Source organism: Coenobita brevimanus, chromosome 72 (genome assembly GCF_032717465.1).
Source record: "Coenobita brevimanus isolate Jiangsu-jjx chromosome 72, ASM3271746v2, whole genome shotgun sequence".
Taxonomy (NCBI): Eukaryota; Metazoa; Arthropoda; class Malacostraca; order Decapoda; family Coenobitidae; genus Coenobita; species Coenobita brevimanus.
This window is the reverse complement of record NC_137025.1, coordinates 16193955-16214987: the sequence shown is the minus strand read 5'-3', so window position 1 is coordinate 16214987 and position 21033 is coordinate 16193955. Positions and strand designations below refer to the sequence as shown.

Below are 21033 nucleotides of genomic sequence, written 5' to 3'. Positions count from 1 at the left end.
TATTCAGCAAAAACACAATGCTGACACGAGAAATTTCAAAATACCACAATCACAAAAGATGTTAGTGGTAGATGGTGGCGACCATCATCCACTCACTTGATGTAATGCTGCCTACTCCTTCCTTCGCCTTCATCATTCTTTTTCTGTGCCTGCCCTCCCCTCTTCCTATTTCTCTCATCTTTCCTGTCACTTCTTATTGCTTGTCTTTCCTTTACAGGTGGATTTACATTGCGTGACAAGCTAAATGGTTTCCTGTAAGCTAAGAAACCAATTACAACGCTGGGTGGTTATCATATAACCAAACCATACGTGCTCCCTACGTGTCAACAAGTGGGTTGGTGGAGGGTTAGTGCCCCTTGCCATAAAACAAATAACTCAAAGTCAAATGGCCATCCATTACAGGATTATGGCATCTAGCAATAGATCTGGCAAAAGATGTGACAAAACCTCATTTATTTCTACTTTACCCTAAAATTTGAAAAAAAAAAAAAAAAATACAAACAAACACACAAAATGAAGACTTCAGTAAGCCCAAAAGAAAGACCACTAAAGTTTCAGGGTCTGAGCTTGGAAAATCACCTACCTTCACTTGCACCAACACAACCCCTAAGTGGTACCGTATGGTAAATCTGCAGTTTCAGACAGTTATTCTGATTTTTCTGACTAACTTTACCAAACCTAATTCATCATAACTAAACTATTTTGAAGGACAAGCTTGACTACGGTATATAAAAAACTGCAATAATACTGAGCAGTGCACCTTTCTGGGATGAGACCGCTTCGAGCAAGGGTGAGTGGGGGTAATAGGCTTACTGGGTTCCAACCTAAAGCTGCCGTGTTCAGTGTCACTGCATCACCATTCACCATTGTTGCATTTTATTTTGATACTGTGAGCCCTGTACACAACTACATCTAGGCCTACATTAATACAGTACCAGTATATACTATATTTGAAAGTATGGCTAAAACTCCTATTGGTCTTGTGAAATGGTTTATCAAATACTGGAACCTGTAGGCTGTAACTATGGTATTTTTTTTCTAAAGTTCAAAACCCCCTTACTATATAAACCTAAGTATAAACTGGTAGTAATCTACAGTACTTTAAACTACCAGTGAAAGAGAAGAACTTATTACACTGCCATAATTACCAGGTTGATACCTAGATATACCTTATGTTTAGTCATATTTCTTCTGTAACTACTGAATCAATTCTAAACAATTTTACTCCTCTGTTACACAAAATCATCACAAATCAATAACAAGTAACAATTCTTAATAAGCAATCATCAAAATTTTCACACTCCCATAACTTCTACATTATCAGCAACAGCTAAGTCAAAGCTTTGTTTCATCATCATACCTCACATTAAGCAGTCTTACATAATTATTACGATTTCTCAGCAAAATGAAAAGTTATGGGAAGTTATGAAACTTGCTGCCTGTTTGTTTGTTTGCCATAAGAAAACTTCTGAAGTAATCAATGCAATTACCAGAGTCTCTAGCTACAACTTAGCTGTTTTGAATTTTGTTCAAAAATGCAATTTAACATGCTTCTTCTGTATACAATAACACATTAATCATGTTGTATAACTAGTTGGACTTATTAGTCACGGTTGCATCTGTCTTCAAACACATAATATTCTGCAGTTCTGGACAATAAAATGGTGAAAGGACATTATGAGCTACCAGGTACGAGGGTGAGGTAAGGGCAGAGGTGAGGGCAAGGGCGGGAATGTGGGTAAGGGCGAGGGTAGGACCTGTTACTTCCTGCTGCCTCAGGTAACACTGGCACAGGTAGAGGGACGAGGCGGCCACGAGCACCGCGAGGCCCCTGGACAATGATTCCCCTCCTGACTCTACTAAGCCTACCTGTAGGCTCTAGACACGTGCTCCCCCAAGCCCATTGCATCCGGGTGGTGTTCGGTAGTCATGTGTTGCCTCCCGTGGACGCTGCAATGTTGATGAACCCGCCCCTGCACCGCCCACCCCCGCCCTTGCCTCGCGTCTCACGCTACAAACACCGTTCACATAAACCTTTGCCATGCTAGTTTTCAAAAATTTCCCCCGCTAGATCCATGAAACTATCGAAGAAACAAGTATTTTGTGTACATACCTGAATATAAACATGACCGTGATCGGCCATCTTGGACGATGAACCTGGGGCTGAATATTAGCTCATAACTTGAAAAGTAAACCACTGGGATAATCCACGCGACGCTCACACCACCTGTATCACATTGAACACGTATCCAGCGCCCTCACACCTCACTAACACCCGTAATCATCTCATAATACACAGAATCGACGGCACATCTCAAGCCGTGACGACCAACACTGTAGGGGTAAACTGCGACAGGTTGAGTTAGCCAATGGGGAAGCTGGATGCAGGCGAGGTGGGCCGGCCAGACGAGGATGCTACGAGGAACTGGGTTGGCTCCCGGACACAGAGCACGGCTGCCTTCCGCCTCCACCACACGTTCTCCCTCACTTCATACTACCGGGAACTAGGATATATTTTAAATACTCCCTAAAACTTCCTTACTTCCTCATAAATCATCATTGTATGGATTTTTCCATCACCTGACCAATTTTTCTTTGGAAAATTCTTTATTTCTGCCTCCACCTCTTGTCTCCCTTGCGTTATACCACCAGGTACTATGAAACAGCCAGACTTCCTTATTTTCTTATAAATTACAGGCTGTACAGATTTTTGGCATTTTTCATCTCCCAACCTAATGTTCTTTCCTTTCCTGATTTTATTGTATGACTTCATTCTTTTGATATTCACAACCTGTATGTGGCTTCTATTTTGCATCTTACTGGTGATTCTTTCGGGAGACAGGACATCAGTTATAACATCGTCAGGTTCAAAATATGTTCCTCAAACAACGAAGTAATACGCATCACATGTAAGGCAATGGGAGTACCAAGGGAAAATGAGCGAAGGAAGGGACAACTTATTTCCTTTATCGAATATTTCTTCACATCAACAAGCTGCTGCGAAGTGTCGTATATGATCTTGCCACCATTAGCCTATCTATTTTGTAAGCAATATATATATATATATATATATATATATATATATATATATATATATATATATATATATATATTAGTGTACCGAAAAAATTAAATCAGTCCCTAAATCTTCATAACTTCACTATCGTTTTCCCTGCATCCATCTGAAGTTCATCCACTCTCACAACTCAATTTCCTGTTCCAGTTAGATAATACCGGCTGGGTATGAATGGGGTCAATGTGGAGAGGTCATGGGCACTGGTGGGTGAGGCTGGGCAGGGCAGACAAGCAGGCAGACACTCCACTGGACCCGGATTCACAAACATAAATACTAGATTCACTGACGCAAGTAGGATTTCTTATTGCAGGAAGATTATTATACACAGGAAGATTCTACATTCAATTTTCTTCGTCTTTTCTACAATAATAAAACACAGATATGGTGTTTAGTTTACTTACCCTAAACTTATTTGTGAATCCGGACCCTAAACTTTCTACCCTCGGGCACCGCACACGCACACACGCACGCACGCACCCCAGACACCATCTAGACGGACAAACTCGCTTCCTAAGTGGTGTAGCCTTGAAAACACTCGTATAAATAACGTTCTATGACGCACACACATTAATTTGCTCTTAATCAAAGTGGGCATGAATGCTTAAATACCAGATGCCTGCTGATCCTCATACTCATACACTTGTCTTCATAACAAACGTACGCACGTCCAGTTAACACACACACACACACACACACACACACTTCACCCCAAATCGGTCAAATTATACAGATGCCAAGAAAAACGGCACAATAGATGGAAAATGACTCCCAAATTAATAGTCCTGGAAGTGAGACCAGCTACCAGACCCAAATCTGCACACGAACCCTCCCGTCCCTGATGAATGAAAAGTTATCAATGAACGTCTGTGTTTACAACCTTATTACGCTCTTACTCTGAATAAGTTTGTGAAGGTGAATTTTCTATCGCAGCTGTGTGCAGTTCAGGAACTGAAATTTAGTTTGAGCAAATCTAAAAGTTCAGTAATTTAGTGATCGTATAAGTTTTATATACCGTATCCCATGAATATTCATCCGTCCTCCTCCTCCCCCTCCTCCTTCCTTTGTTTTCTTCCTCCATACCAATATGTTTGTCCGGCCTTTCTCCCATGTTGTTAACTACTGTGATGTAGGACAGAAGGAAGCTGGACTTTCATGATAGCGTGATCAGCATTTATAATTAGCGCTTGTGCAACCAAATGGAAAAAAGGGAGGGGGGGGAGGAATAAAACAATGCAGAAGTCAGAGTATGAGGAAAATGTATGGAAAGAGGTCTACGAAGGAAAACACAAGGATAGGACGAAAAACAAAGGAAATGAGGAAGAAGAGAAGGAACTGAGAGATAGACTTGATGGAACAGGAGAAAGGAAGGAGGAAGTATAAGGCGTGACTATTCGGTTGATGCAAGAGGAAGGAGAAAGAGGAACAGAAATATGAGACGACCAATCCACCTCGCAAATACGAAACAAATAATGAAAAGAAAATAGATCTACCTCTTTTTTCTCCAATTATATCTCATGATCCTTTCTTCAATGACTCCTTCATTCACCTCGCTCCCCACGTCCTTTCAATCTGACAGAAGCTACAGGACGATCTAAATTTCTGGTGTGGAATTTTCAAACGTATTTACCATGTCCCCCATGTCGTAACTTACATTTGTTTTTGTAGGAAGGATAATCTATCTATCTATCTGTTGCCAGACGCCTCAATCCCGTTTAGGGTGGCCACAAACAAATCGTCTCCATGTCGCCCTGTCCCCCGCCATTTCACTGCCCTGCTCCCAACTCACACCCCCCTCTCTCATATACCTTTCCACCCCATCCCTCCATCTCATCCTCGGCCTCCCCCTCCCTCTTCCCCCCTCCACCTCACTCACATACACTCTCTTCGTCAGTCTTTCACCCTCCATCCTCTCCACATGGCCAAACCACCTCACTGTGTTCCTCCTAACGCTTCCTTTATATCCTCATTCGTCAGCCTGTCTCTCCATGTGACTCCACAGGCTCCTCTTAAATAACTCATTTCCATTGCTCTCACTCTTGACTTGTGTCCTTCCAACAACGTCCAAGCTTCACTTCCGTACGTCAGAGTTGGTATCACAATACTTTCATGTAGTAACTTTTTCACTTCCATGCTCACTTCCCTGTTTCTTATCACTGCTTTCAAAGAACCAGCAATCTTTCTTCCCTGCTGTACCCTTTCAAGCACTTCACCCTCCAAACCTCCATCCTTACTCATCACACTACCCAAGTACTTAAACGTACTCACATTTTCCAATTCCTCACCATCCAACCTCGCTGTACATTCACTGACTTCACCTCTCTCAAAGACCATCACTTTACTCTTCCCTACATTCACCGTTAGATTCCGTTTCTTACACACTCTCCCAAACTCATCCACCAAGCCTTGCAGCTCCCCTTCGTCTTCACTCAACAACACAGTATCATCTGCAAACAACAGTACAGGGAGTTTCCAAACACTATCCTCTCTCACCAGGGCCACTCCAACATCCACTACCCTACCTTGTACCTCTTTTATTACGCCATCCATGTACAGATTGAACAACCATGGAGACATGACACATCTCTGTTTCAACCCAACGTTCAAAGAGAAAAATTCACTTAGTTCACCATCCACACGCACTGCAGCCTTCGCACCATCGTACATACTCTTCACAGCATTCAACAACACTCCCATCTACTCCATATATTCTTAACACTTTCCACAATCCTTGTCTATCCACCCTGTCATATGCTTTCTCCAAATCCATGAAAGCCGCATACAACTTCTTTCCCTTCGCTAGAAACTTTTCCACTTAAGATCTAAGAATGAATATCTGATCTACACAACCTCTTCCCTTCCTAAAGCCTCCCTGTTCTTCTCCAACTAATTTCTCTGTTCTTTCTCTAACTCTGTCTATAAGTATCCTACCATACACTTTTCCTATTATACTAAGAAGACAAATGCCCCTATGATTACCACACACTTCTTTTCCCCTTTTTCCTTTGTACAAGGGAATAATTATACCTGACTTCCAATCCTCCGGGACTCTACCTTCCTCCCAGGCCAATCTGCACATCTTCCACATCCATTCTACTACTATCTCTCCCCCATGCTTCAGCATTTCACCACACACTCCATCAATTCCTGAGGCTTTCCCCGATTTAACTTTCTTCATTGCTTCCACAACTTCTATCCTGCTGATTTCTTCCTGTCTTCTCACCTCCCTCCTTCTCCCAGCCATTCCCCAGCCACTTATACTTGCATTACTTCCATCCTCTACGTTCAACAAATCCTTAAAGTGTTTTCTCCATCTGCTCACTTTTTCTCCCTTCTCCACTAGTAATCTACCATTTTTATCTTTCACTCCCCTGCTAACTTCACTTCCACCCTGTCTTACTCTTTTCACCTCTTTCCAGAACATTTTCTTACAGTCCCTCCACTTTACACTCAAATTCCTTCCAAATTCCTCATCCACTCTCTTCTTACTCTCTCTTACTAATCTTTTCACCTCTCTCTTTCTTTCTACATATAACTCTCTCTTCCGCCTCTCAACTTCTTCCACGCCCCTATTTCTCATCCATTCATTGTATGCTTTCTTCTTTTGTGCCACAGCCTGTTTCACCTCTTCAGTCCACCACGCTGTTCCTTGCACCCCCCTCCGTCTTCTCTTCCTTCCACACACCACATCACATGCTGCACATATTTCTTCTTTAAATATCCTACACACACCTTCCACGTCTCCCATCTGCTCCAATTCATATTTGCCCAATCGTTCCTCCACATCTCTCTTATACTCTGCCATTTTCTCATCCTCTTGTAACCTTTCCATTCTCCTTGCAACTACTCCTTCCTCTCGTCTTTCCCTTCTTCTATTCCTCCATCTTACTTGAATTCTAATTCTGGCCACCACCAAGTAGTGGTCAGAAAGTCCACTCCCCCAACCTCTATAAACTCTTGCATCCATTACACATCTTCGCATCCTTTCATCCACACACACATAATCATTCATTGCCTTCCTTTCATTCAGTTCACCACCCACCCTTCTCATCACTCGCCATGTATACCTGTGGATCATTTTATGCCTGAAGAGGGTATTAGCTATCACCAACCCCCTCCCAGCACAAATGTCCACTAACGCACTCCCATTCTCATCTATCTCAGCAGGCACACCCCACTCACCAACTATTCCATCCACCTTCACATTCCCAACTTTACCATTCATATCACCAATCAAAAACACTCTCATTCCTTCCAAACTTTTCCATGCACACCTCTACATTTGTCCAGAACTCTTCTCTCACTCTTCTAGCACGATCTTGCGTTGGTGCATACACACACACAATCGCCCACATTTGTATTCCAACTTTCAACTTTACCCACACAATCCTTGACCCAACTGATATATACTGTCTTATGCTCTTCTTCCATCTTTTACTCACAACTATACATACTCCTTCCTTTGCCCTCTCATTCTCACCTACTCCTGCACATATACCCCATCCATATTCCCATTCTCTCACACTTTCTCCTCTCCATTTTGTTTCAGTTATTCCACATACATCCACTTTCGCACCCTCAAGCACCTGGACAATCTCTCTCTCTTTCACCTCATCATTCGCTCCCCTTACATTCCAGGTTCCAATAACCATGTCCTTTGTCCGGTCCTTGGTCGTCATCGTTTGGTCAGTCCTTGTCCGAGGCTTATTGTTTGTTTTTTTAGTTAGTTGTTTTCCGGGGAGGGGCACTAACCCTCCGCCAACCCTTTTAGTCGCCTTTTACGACAAGCAGGGATACTGGGGGAGTATCTTGAAAAAAAAACCCTACCCCCAGGGGTAGGATAAGAAGAGTGTAAATGAAGTCTTAGTTACGAGGGGAAAATTATCATGAGATTAATTTATTTATTCATTTATTTAGTTACAGAAAGACAAGGATAGGAGAATACAAAAACTTCCTGTCTGTTTTTCTTCCTGCGAAAACAACTGACATGGGATCGATCGAGACTATGTACGAGAATTCCGCCCCACTATGTGCAATTGAGAGTGAGTGAGTGAAACTCCACCTAAAAGTGCGTGTATCTGAGCAAATGAGTGAGTGAGCCTATAACTCTACATAGAAGTGAGTGCGTGTGTGTGAGTGTGAATTAATAAAACGGTAAGATGAGGGAAAACTCAGACAGGAGATGAGTTTTAAACAACCATCCATCTATCCATCCATCCAACCAGTCGTTTTTGCCCAATCAGGAGCGAAGGAGCCCGGGGCTAGGCTTCTCATTCCCGGCATTTAAGACGAAGATGACTAATTGCACTCGCCCCTGAGTGGTATTAAGTGAGCAATAAACCCCAACCATTCCTCGATTGTACAGTAAATCCTTACAGTGGATGAAGCGCCTTAAACCCATTAAGCCAACAGGCGTTATTTGGTTATATGGTTACCACCTAACGTAGTAAATGGCCTTCTGATTTACAAGAAACCATTTAGTTTGTTACTTAATGTGGAGTCGCCTGAATACAGCACAGCATCGAGCGAGTGGATGGTGGGCGCTCCCACCAACCGGAAATCCCATCTACAGAAATTCTGGCTTCCCTTCAGAACACAAAATCTCTTGCATAGACTTATCAAATGATATCGTCCAATAGTACTCTTTGGAAATTATGGAAGTGGTAGCCTAGGCAACCGTTATCAAGAATATTAAGCGTTATCTGGGGTGTGCTGGTGAGGGAAGTGAGAGACCTGGAGATAAGATAGGGCGCTTCACTTTTCCACCCTTATCTCGCAACGTCCATCACAGCAGTCACTTCAGCCTCTTGACCAACACGACGTACACTGATTCACACAGGTGTTAGCAGCCTACTTTGTGCCGGCCTGGGTGACAAGTCCTGTACAGTAATTAACAGGTGCTGCAGAGGGACGCTTTCCCGTGGTGGCGACGATAGTCAGGAAGCTCCACTGTCCAATTATACAAACGTCCCTCACTTCCCTACCCGTCCCCTCAGATGAGGATGGTGGACTGCCAGAGAGGGTCAGCGTCAGCCTGCAGTCCACTGGGATTTAATTCAGATTAACCTGGGGCTACAACAACAAAGACAGCAAAGGTGGCATCAACAACACTAACAGCAGCAGCACCTGCTACTGCTACTACTATTATTACTACTACTGCTGCTGCTGCTCCCGCTGCTGCTACTGCTGCTGAACTAATTCATACCGTATATTTGGTATTACTGCGTGAAGATATGAATGACGCATGGGTCTTGTGCACCAACTCACACTTTTTGTACCAGTGAATGAGACTAACGATGAATAAATGAACCTTGCACCCTAAGAACCGTATTCTCCCTGGCGTAGGAAAATTTCGTAACACCTCTTCTTTAGTCATTTATATTGCATACTACACCTTAACCCCTTCAGTTCAATGACCCACCCTTTTAATTTATTCTTATCAACAGACGATTTTATTGAGCTCAGAAGTGTTCGAACAGGAGGAGCCAGAGTGTTCATTATCCCATTCATAACAGGGTGGCCTTCCTGACGGTTAAAACGTTCCGGAAATTGCAGGAATACACTCACACACACACACACACACACACACACACACACAAATACATACTCGGGTTCAAACGTTAGTATTACACAGTTTGCTTCAGTAACATACAAAATTATATTAATGTGCAAAAGGTAAATAAATAGCTGGGGAAGATGTGTAACGAATTCCCCTATATCAGCACGAATAGTGTCCTAAACTAGATAATAATTCTGTAGCAGCGTATGTGTTTCGAAGGTGTAAATGCTGAGGCAGTGAATGTGTGGCCGGTTTTTCGCTGGCACTCCTACTTTTGTGGTTTCCTCTTTCCTGTTTGTGAATACTGGCCACCCTAGTTGTCAGTGAAAGGATGTGGTGGCGGTGGTGGTGGTGGTGGTTGTAGTTGTGTGGTGGTGGTTGTACTTGTAATGACGATGATGATGATGATGATGATGATGATGATAATGATAATATGAAACTCTTCCCTACAATATAATTCTTCTAAAGATAAACACAGAAAAATCATCTGTTGGAAGCATGAAAGGCGCCATCGTACTGAGAGGTTAATGAAGACAGTTTCCAACCCTTCTCCACAAATAATATCCTCCTAAGCAAATAATATCCTCCCAAACAAATAATACTATCTGGTGGAAGCGAGGATAATGTGAATGGGTTAATTGTCCACTCCAGCCCCCACCCTCCCCACCCTCCTCACCTACAGCCGTCTCTCAGGGATTGGAACAGATCAGCACAAGACCCAGCCTCCAATCTCTGACCAGCGCTTTGGACCATTTGGCCGCAATGCCTGGCTGATGCACAGAAAGGGACAAAAGTTAGCGTACTGATACACTGCGTCTACTTCATACTAAGGGCATGTCCGTCACTCGCCACCTGACGCATCATATCAAAGAGAATCATCTATGGGCAGAGAAACTTATCATGCCTCTCTCATCTACGGAAGATTAGCCAGCAGAGGAAAGTCGGCAGCATAAGGGAGCGAAACCTAATACAGTGTACGAACTATAAGGCGAACTATTGTCTCTTGTTTTTTGGTGGCATTTTCGTTGGCTAGGACTGGTGTTCTTAACCTTCTCATGGTGGAGACAACTTTAGTATTCTATTCCATCAAACTCCAGACGACTTAACCCAGCTGAATATGAGTATAGGTGCCTGAGAGTGTTAGCTCCATTACCATTAACTATCCCAGGGTCGGAGCAGTTCAAACACTCTATTACATCAAACGCCAGGCGATTTGAATCAGCTAAGAATGAGTCATGTGAACCTACTTATTAATTCTTTCACCATACTCCTCGCTTTCCATCTTGCTCTTATGATATTTCAGTGGTCCGTACACTAGAAACACAAACATTTACTAGATTTTATTTACAGAGTATTTTCTTCACAGCAATGATTCGTTGACAAACAGCAAATGATCATTCTTAAGAGGTGAATTGTTTTTACACAACATAGAATTACCTCCATGAATAGCGAATCTCTCTCTTTCTCTGTCTATCTATATATCTATCTCAGCTAGCTTCCACGGTTGGTTAAGAATCTCTGGTTTCCGTAACACTTATTCCTAAGGAATTAATTTTGCCTGTTGCACCTAAACATGCCCTTGTATGTTACTCACGGAAAACAGTAGACATAAATAACATATAAGAAAATATCAAGGTGTAATAAGCAAGATAATTCGCTAAGTAAGAGGTGTTACGAAGTCCCCTATGGCACGGACAAAGCAACGCTCTTATTTACCAAATAACGTCACAGGTAAAGGTGATAGGCCAGAATGTAAGGTGTGGCGTTATGATGAATTGTGGATCTTTGTCATATACAGGCCTGCCCACATAATCATAACGCTCCATTTCCGCTCCGTAGGGCGATTTCTCGTGTATTGTGATGACCGCTCAGTCAGTGTTATCAGTATCTACCCTGCATCATTTATTCATTTGCTACCCCCACTGATACAACCACGCCCACACTAGCCAACTGAGCCATTTCTGGAACACGTAAGATACTGACACATGAATTTCGAATGAAGAGCCGTTTACGGGTCACCTTGTAAATCGCTCGTTCTCTTTAACTTTACAAAGATTATCGTTTTTTTTTGCAGCGTATTTACAGTAGATCAGTGGCAGGATAGGACAATACTATGGCTCTGCATCCTTTATACAACACTTTCACGTACAGAGCACCACATTCTAGTGTTAATCTCTTGCTACAGCGTGGCATTAATGATGAGAGATGGTAGTTTTAGGCTGAATTATAGAGGATAGTGTATATTTACCTTCCATCCGACTCTATCTGAGGAGGAAGGAAGGGGCTTCGACAAAAAGGAGCTCCAGGCATTTCTGTCCCTACTCAGAAACAATCTTTCTTCCTATAATATAATGTACAGTGTAAGTTACGGGACCCACTGAGTCATACTCCTTCGACAAGCCCTGAACAGTTTTGCTGACGACAACCCCATCATTACTATGGCGCCTCTTTACAGATTGCCTTGCTGGTAGGTCATGTTTCTGGTTGCTTCGGCTGGTGTGTGTGTGTGTGTGTGTGTGTGTGTGTGTGTGTGTGTGTGTGTGTGTGTGTGTGTGTGTGTTCGGATTCAGACTTTTAAAACCTTGCCTTAGAAACGTCAGTGTTTTGTATGATGGAAGTTACTGCCCATAATAAGTCGAGTTCAGTTATGAATGGGTCAAAGGTCAAAGTCACTGGAGTGAAAATTTTACCTAAGAGGAAGGTCAGTCCTTGTCCTGCGGGACATTTTACTTTATTTTAATGCTCTTACTGCCAGACGATAATATTCAACTTAGTAGAGACCCTCTAGTAGTGCTACCACAGATGGCGTCACAGTGTTAGGACAAGATAACAGAAGTGATTGGATGGTGTCATATCTCACCTTCACCACGATATAATAAAGGGGCGTATTCTGGCTGCCATCGGACACTTTGATGTACCCTTTTCTGTGTGTGTGTGTGTGTGTGTGTGTGTGTGTGTGTGTGTGTTTTTGCATATGCATTTTCTTATCTTGTCTTTACTAAAGCAAATTATTTCGATTCTAGAAATACATAAAAATACAAATAAAAAGAGACTGTAGGGTATAATACGGATAATTAACGGCGAAGAAAATGGTGCTACTAAAATTGTCTCCAACTGAAACTTAAGTCCTTTCATCTTAACTTGGTGCAGATTTCTGTCTTTTAGCAGTGTATTGCACGTAGCACTGTGGCAGAGACAATATTGTGCCTTTGCATCCCTTCCACAGCACTTCTTCATGACTAGCATCATATTCATGCGTTAATCTATTGATTCAGTTGGGCATTCACGATGGAGAGATGGTAATTTTAGTCCAAGACAGAGTAAACAGAGTATAGAATACAGTCTAGAATGCTATGCTGCTGCCCTCACACAGTATTAACCCTCACAAACAATATTCTTAAAAAAAAAAAAAAAAAAAAGCACTTTACAGCACGTGAGAAATCTGATCTGTTATATTCCTACTTCCATCACACGATTTTCTTCAACATGGAATCGGCCTCCAGTCCTCAGAGGGTCCAAGCCGTCTCTAGTAAGTGTCGATGCGTGGGAAATCTGAACACTTTTTCTACCTCCAGACAATTTAATTCAACTTAGGGATGGCTTCCTGTCCTATAAGGGCAAAGTGTGAAGAAAATGTTTACCTATTATTCGAGAAGACAGTCGTTCACAATTTCTGTAGCAAAAACACTCGCAGAAAGATTCACTATGGAATGAAGACAAAGGTTTAGGGGGTAGGGGGTATGAGGGCGTAAGACCCTTCCCGCCATTTTCTTTTCAGCAGGATCAATGGTTAATTGCTTATAATAGAAGAACAATGTTGCTTTCCAAAATATATCCAATAAAATATCTTTCACAAACGATATCACAGAATCAGTTATACAAAAAGAGGTGTCTGGTAATTAATGTGAGTAACTTGGTAAGAGCATTTAAATTTGTAATTGTGACAGGAATCACGTCCTACTGCTTTCAAGGTGCTGGATCCGGTCCAGGAATTTATGTGTGTGTGTGTGTGTGTGTGTGTGTGTGTGTGTGTGTGTGTGTGTGTGTGTGTGTGTGTGTGTGTGTGTGTGTGTGTGTGTGTGTGTGTGTGTGTGTGTGTGTGTGTGTGTGTGTGTGTGTGTGTCCTAAAGTTGTGTGTCTATAACACAAGTATGTGAACTAAACCTCTCTTTCTTTTTCTTTCTTTCTTTCTGTCCCTCTCTCAGCAAAATCTGTGCCGATACCATGAATAAATTTTCATAGTACCCCCCCCTCTCTCTCTCTCTCTCACACACACACACACACACACACACACACACACACACACACACACACACCTGTGCAATTCCCCCCATGAGCTCCTGTGATGATAAAAACAGGTTTAAAGTTACATGTTATGGCAAGTGTTATGACTTTTATTATTTCCCCTGCCTGTTTGTTTTATCTATCAGTCTATCTATCTATCTGTTTGTCTGTCTGTCTGTCTGTCTGGCTATTTATCTATCTATCTGTCTATCTGTCTTTTGGTCTGTCTGTCTGTCTATAGCTGTATATACCCTTCAGTATACTGAACTGAAAGTATACCCTCAGGCTTCTTACATTCATCTCACTGATATACCAAAATTAGAGTATATGATGACGATGATAATGATGATATAATACGTTTCATGAAAAAAAATATATATATAAATCAACGAGTATACTAAACGAACAACATACTCACTAACCTCATTTCCTCTCACACGCGTATACTAATCCAAGTGCTAATCCTCACAAGGGCAGGCTGCGCATACTGTTTACTAGGCTCTTATTCTTCCACACAAGCATAACAGTATACCCACAAGCACACAGTATACTCTGCCCTCCTGTCTTCCTTAGCGAGTACACCAACATCTTTACTCATCCCTCAAACATACTAAGCTCCATTTTTTTTTTTTTTTTTTGAATATGGTAACAGTACGTCCCCTAACCTCTCCTTCTCCTCACCGGTGTGTACTAATCCCAAGGTATACATTAAATAAGAACATACATAAGAAGAGAGGATAACTGCAGTAGGCCGGTTGGCCCATGCTAGGCAGCTCCTAGAAGAGTAACTGAACTACTAGAATGAGATAAGGATAGCAAAGAAGAAGGCTCTCCCCCGCCCTCCAAACCCTCCAGCCGAAGCCGGCAGGAAAAAGTCAGAAAGAACACCACGCCGTATAGAAAAACTGGCGTGGACATTTTACAGGAAAGTGTGAAAGGAGAATAGAGACTATCATAGTGTAACCTGAAAAGAAAATTTATTTTTTAGTTAGTATTGGTTATAATATTTTCTTTATTCTATATCCACCCCTTATTTGTCATATGCTTATCTAGCCTATCCTTGAAACTCTCAATGGAAGAGGCAGCAACTACTTTACTAGGTAGCTTATTCCATTCGTCTACTACTCTATTACCAAACCAATTTCTACCGATTTCCTTTCTGAAACGGAATTTTTCTAGTTTGAAACCATTATTTCTAGTTCTATCCTGTATGCTCACTTTAAGTACCTTGCTAATATCTCCCTTATTTATACCATTCATCCACTTAAAAACCTCAATTAAGTCTCCCCTTACTCTACGCCTCTCTAGCGAATGCAGACTTAGTCTTTTCAGTCTGTCTTCATATGACAGGTTCCGGACGTCATGTATCATTTTAGTCATTCTTCTCTGTACATTTTCTAACGAATTAATATCCATTCTATAGTAAGGACACCAAAACTGTACTGCGTAGTCTAAATGTGGCCTTACTAATGCAAGAGTATACAAATCTACCAGTATACCCCCTAACCTCTGTTCCTCCTCACAAGCGTATACTAATCCCAAGGTATACACTGAATGGTCTCACAAGAGGGGCTGACACTCGCTCATTCATTCTATATATAGCCAGGGGGTCGCCCACACCCTCCCTCTGTGCAGGGTTAGGCTCTGCTGGGAGAACGCCACTATTTTCGCCTCGCCCACTTGTACTCACACACACACAGGCTTTTACACTCACTCTCACCTGAATAAAATCTTGTGTCGTTAGCTGAAATACTGTTCTAGAGTAGATTTTTATTTTCGTCTGAGAGAACTGGTCGCCTCTCACAATATGACTACTAAATCATGGTCGCATGAAATTTGAGGAGCCTTAGTTATGAGGTAGGAATGAGTCTCCTTGGCTACTAGTCAAAATCTCTCCCCAGTCTGACTACATTTGGCCATAAACTGAGCTGAAAAGGGTTAAGGATTCATCTCAGATCAAAATAAATCGCCATCCTGACAGTGTTAATGGTAACAGCATCAACATTCATCGGCCCCTGTGACCTTCTTAAGTGAATAAATCGTCTGGCGTTTGGTAGGGGCAGATGCCATGGGGTGCATTGCTGCGGTGTTCGTCTCCATGACTTAGGTCTTCGAGCCTGTGATGGGTTATTCACCCAGTACCCTGAAATACATGCCGCTGCATCATCCAGGTTACCACAGTTACCTCCACCGGGCGTTACCCTTGGTACTCACTTTACCTACCAACCCATAAAGGGTGGATGGACACCTGAGTGGAGTGAGACCAGTTGCCTTCACCAGGTTTTAACCCTGGCGCTAACAGGGCGACAGATACGCAGTCATCGATGCCAACCAATCAGCACCGAGGCGTTAACTGGAATGACACAAGAGAAGACGCGACCATGACCTGTTAATAATCTGCATAGCTCAGTGAAATCGTCTGGGGTTGGCATGACCTGTACGTCCATTACAGAGGAAGGATTAATGTTTGGACAAGTCTCACTTTTATTTTCGCCAAATAACCCTTTATATTTCCTGAATTTGCAATATGTAGGATTTGCAGAAATGGTATTTAGAGTACCTGTAATCACCTGCCGACTCACAACCGCAAAGTTATGAGATCAGAACTTATCATTCCTTAGCCTATGAAATTTTGAAAATGCCCCCAAACAGCACACATTTCTGCAGGTAGGTGGTGGAGAGGTTAAAGCTGGATAAGTCGGATAGAAACTGGTTCTGGGTGAGAGCCACTGACGCATGGATTGTATTTCCGCAATAAACAGTGCCGTCGCGGTACTTAACAACGCACAGCAAATGCTACGATAAATATGTGGTACTGAACACTCCCATATTAATGAAAAACAGAGAACCACCGAGCTTTCGTCTACATTTCACATCTACAGGGTGAACAACATTTGTAGACTTCACCCTGAAGATATGAAATACAGGCGAGAGCTTGGTCATCTTCTTTGTTTTTCATCCGAGTCATACGAAACACACACACACACACACACACACACACACACACACACACACACACACACACACATAAAATACATACATGCATCCATCCATACATATAAACATACATATATACATGTATACATATACTAATGCAGAGAACAAAAAAAAGGTAAAAGCCTGCAAAGTTGTCATACAAAGAGAACAAAAGTAAACCAAATTCAAGATTCACTCATTTTGAGATATCAGGACACATAAGAACATAAGAACATAAGAAGAGAGGATAACTGCAGTAGGCCGGTTGGCCCATGCTAGGCAGCTCCTAGAAGAGTAACTGAACTACTAGAATGAGATCAGGATAGCAAAGAAGAAGGCTCTTCCCCGCCCTCCAAACCCTCCAGCCGAAGCCGGCAGGAAAAAGTCAGAAAGAACACCACACCGTATAGAAAAACTGGCGTGGACATTTTACAGGAAAGTGTGAAAGGAGAATAGAGACTATCATAGTGTAACCTGAAAAGAAATTTTTTTTTGAATTAGTATTGGTTATAAGATTTTCTTTATTCTATATCCACCCCTTATTTGTCATATGCTATTCTAGCCTATGCTTGAAACTCTCAATGGAAGAGGCAGCAACTACTTTACTAGGTAGCTTATTCCATTCGTCTACTACTCTATTACCAAACCAATTTCTACCGATTTCCTTTCTGAAACGGAATTTTTCTAGTTTGAAACCATTATTTCTAGTTCTATCCTGTATGCTCACTTTAAGTACCTTGCTAATATCTCCCTTATTTATACCATTCATCCACTTAAAAACCTCAATTAAGTCTCCCCTTACTCTACGCCTCTCTAGCGAATGCAGACTTAGTCTTTTCAGTCTGTCTTCATATGACAGGTTCCGGACGTCATGTATCATTTTAGTCATTCTTCTCTGTACATTTTCTAACGAATTAATATCCATTCTATAGTAAGGACACCAAAATTGTACTGCGTAGTCTAAATGTGGCCTTACTAATGCTAGATAAAGTTTCAGTATTACTTTAGATGATCTATTGCTCACGCTTCTCGAAATAAATCCTAGGACCCTATTTGCTTTATTTCTCGCATTAATGCACTGTTGCCTAGGTTTAAGGTCGTTACTAATCATAACTCCTAGATCTTTTTCGCATTCCGATTTGCTAATTTCTTTGTTATCTAAGCTGTATTTAGTATCTCCAATGGTCTTGCCTACGTTAAGTACTTTACATTTTTCAACGTTAAATTCCATTTGCCAAGTTTTAGACCATTTGGACAATGTATCGAGGTCTTTTTGTAAGTTATGGCAATCGTCAGTCGAGTTAATGATAAGCCCTATTTTTGTATCGTCGGCAAATTTGCTGATGCTGCTATTGACTCCTAAGTCTAGATCATTTATATATATGATAAATAATAAGGGACCGAGTACTGAACCCTGTGGTACACCGCTAGTTACTAATCCCCAGTCCGACTTAGTTCCATTTATTAATACTCTCTGCCTTCGTCCTTTCAGCCAGGATTCTATCCATTTTAAGATATCGCCGTCTATACCGTGTGCTCGAACCTTTCTAACTAACCTTTCGTGTGGGACCCTATCAAAAGCTTTACTAAAGTCCAGATAAATAACATCGTAAGCTTTATCGCTATCTTCTGCCTCATAGACCTCCGAGTAGAATGACAACAAATTTGTGAGGCAGGATCGTCCTTGCCTGAATCCATGCTGACTTTCGTTTATAAGATTAAATCTTTCTAAGTGTTCTCTAATCCTATTTTGCCAAAATTGACTCTAACATTTTTCCTACTATTGACGTTAGACTTATCGGACGATAATTCGACGCAGCTGATTTGTCACCCTTTTTAAAGATGGGCACTACGTTTGCGGTTTTCCACGCCTCTGGAACTTCTCCTGAACTTAAAGAGTCATTAAATAACGTTAAAAGTGGCTGACATAATTCTTCTTTAGTTTCTTTTATAATTTTTGCATATATATCGTCCGGACCTGGCGATTTTTGAGGTTTTAACTTATTAATTTCTTTCAATACGTCCTCCTTACTAATGGTTATTTTACTAAGAATATTTTCCGTATTCTCATGGTAGATATTTGCTGCTTGAGGGCCCAGGCTTAAATTTTCCTTGGTGAATACTGATATGAAATAATTATTTAGGATGGAGCACATTTCTTTATCTTCACTGGTAATGTCACCTGATTCTGATCTGAGTGGTCCTATCCTATCTTTATTTTTCGTACGGTACATTTGATAAAAACCCTTGGGGTTTTCTTTTGATTCACTGGCAACCTTAATTTCATAACTTCTCTTTGCTTTTCTTATCTCCCTCTTTACTTCTCTATTTAAAATTGTGTACCGGTTACGTAAGTGTTCCTCTCCACGTTTTATTTTTCTATATATTCCTTTCCTTTGGCCTAAGAGAGATTTTAATCTGTTGTTTAACCATCTTGGTTCTGAATTGTTAGTTCTAAACGGTTTTGAAGGAATATATCTATCTTGGCCTCCGTGTATTATATTTATTAACTCGTTATACTTCTCACTGGTCGAACGTCTGTTTGGTACTGGAGCTGAGTTAATTTCCGTGACCTGGACTACATTCCTATCTACCACCTCCCCCCTCACAGACACCTGACGGACATCCCCACGTGCTTCCTGCGCGTGACCTATGACCTGGGGATCCCCACTGACCTGACATTCCCTCAAATAGCTAATCTCCCTGTGGAATACCGTTCGAAAATAAGCTCTTAAGCCATCGAAATCTCCTAGACGAAAATCAGGAACGGTGGAGGTATTTTCAGTGGAACAGACATCCCAAATAAATTTGAACTTAATTTCTTCATGATCGCTATTACCAAGTCGTCCACCAACCTCTATATCGCTAATGATATTTTCTTTATTAGCTAAAACCAAATCTAGTATATTATTACCTCTGGTGGGCTCCCTTATATACTGATAAAGGAAATTATCCTGTACTACCTCTAGAAATTCCTCTGACTCTGCATCTCCTGTCTGATTTCTCCAATCTATCCTTGGCAGATTAAGGTCCCCTACAATTATTACTAAGCTGGACTGTGATGCTTTCCTCATTTCCTCCCAAAGGTATTTACTATCAGATCTACTTAATTTAGGAGATCTGTAAATTGCTCCTAAGACTAATTTCTCCCTATTGTTACTAATTTCAATCCAGACACTTTCTGTGTCCCTATTTACTTTAATGTCTGCTTTATTGTAACAGTTTAATGAATCCTTTACATAAATAGCTACCCCTCCCCCCTTTCTTCCCTGACGGTTTGACACAAAAATATTATAGCCTTTTATCTGATATTCTGCTAAAAATTCTCGAGTGTCTGTATTCATCCAAGTTTCACTAATAACGGCAATGTCTATTTTCTCTGTACAAATTAAAGCCCTCAGTTCATCCATTTTATTACGTAAACTCCGGCTGTTTGTGTAGTACACTTTCAGATTATTACGAGTAGTTATGCCTTTACCTTGGCATTTACTGTTATTTATTTTATTACTAACTGGGAAACTCTTTACTTTACTAATATAACAATTTTTTGTACTATCGCTTATCGCCCTTCTATCATCGCTTGTTCTATCATCTATCATCGCCTGCTCAATTTGAGGTGCCTGAGTGGATGTATCTACACTATTGGTTGAACTTTTGTTCTTAATTTTGCAAGTATCGATGCATCTATCCAAACTTGGTAATAATGATTTCTGACTGTAGTTGCTGCATCTTCCTGTACACCTACTTCTCAATCTCGAAAAAATCCCTCCAACTCCCTATCTATCATTCCAGCTAAAACAGTAACTCCTTGCCTGCTAAGATGAGTCCCATCCCAACTATACAAGGCACTTCGTCCATAAAACCGGTCCCAGCTGTCTATGAAAGGTATTGTATTATCTTTGCAATACCTTTCAAGGCGCCAATTAAACTCTATTGCCCTGCTCAACCATTCCCTTCCAACCCGCCACCTTGGTAAAACACCAAGCACTACAGGGGTTCCTCCCCTCTCCCTAACCTTTTCTAACATCAACTTGTACCGTTTCCACAGTACCTCACTCTTACGGCTACTAATATCATTGCCTCCTACACTGAGGCACACAGTGGGTTTGTCACCACTTTCCTTTACGATATTTGAAATTTT

The 21033-nt window shown here is 41.5% G+C and overlaps 1 protein-coding gene across 5 annotated transcripts in view; it reads right to left on the bottom strand.

The window, feature by feature from the left end:
• Positions 1-2342, bottom strand: part of Pkn (serine/threonine-protein kinase N) — a 724111-nt gene extending 721769 nt beyond the window's left edge. For all 5 annotated transcript variants that reach the window (XM_080278058.1, XM_080278061.1, XM_080278062.1 and 2 more), the window contains exon 1: positions 2114-2342. In XM_080278058.1, the coding sequence (XP_080134184.1) occupies positions 2114-2143 (30 nt within the window). In that variant the 5' untranslated portion in view covers positions 2144-2342. The remainder of the gene's footprint in view (positions 1-2113) is intronic.
• Between the last annotated feature and the right edge of the window lie 18691 nt (positions 2343-21033).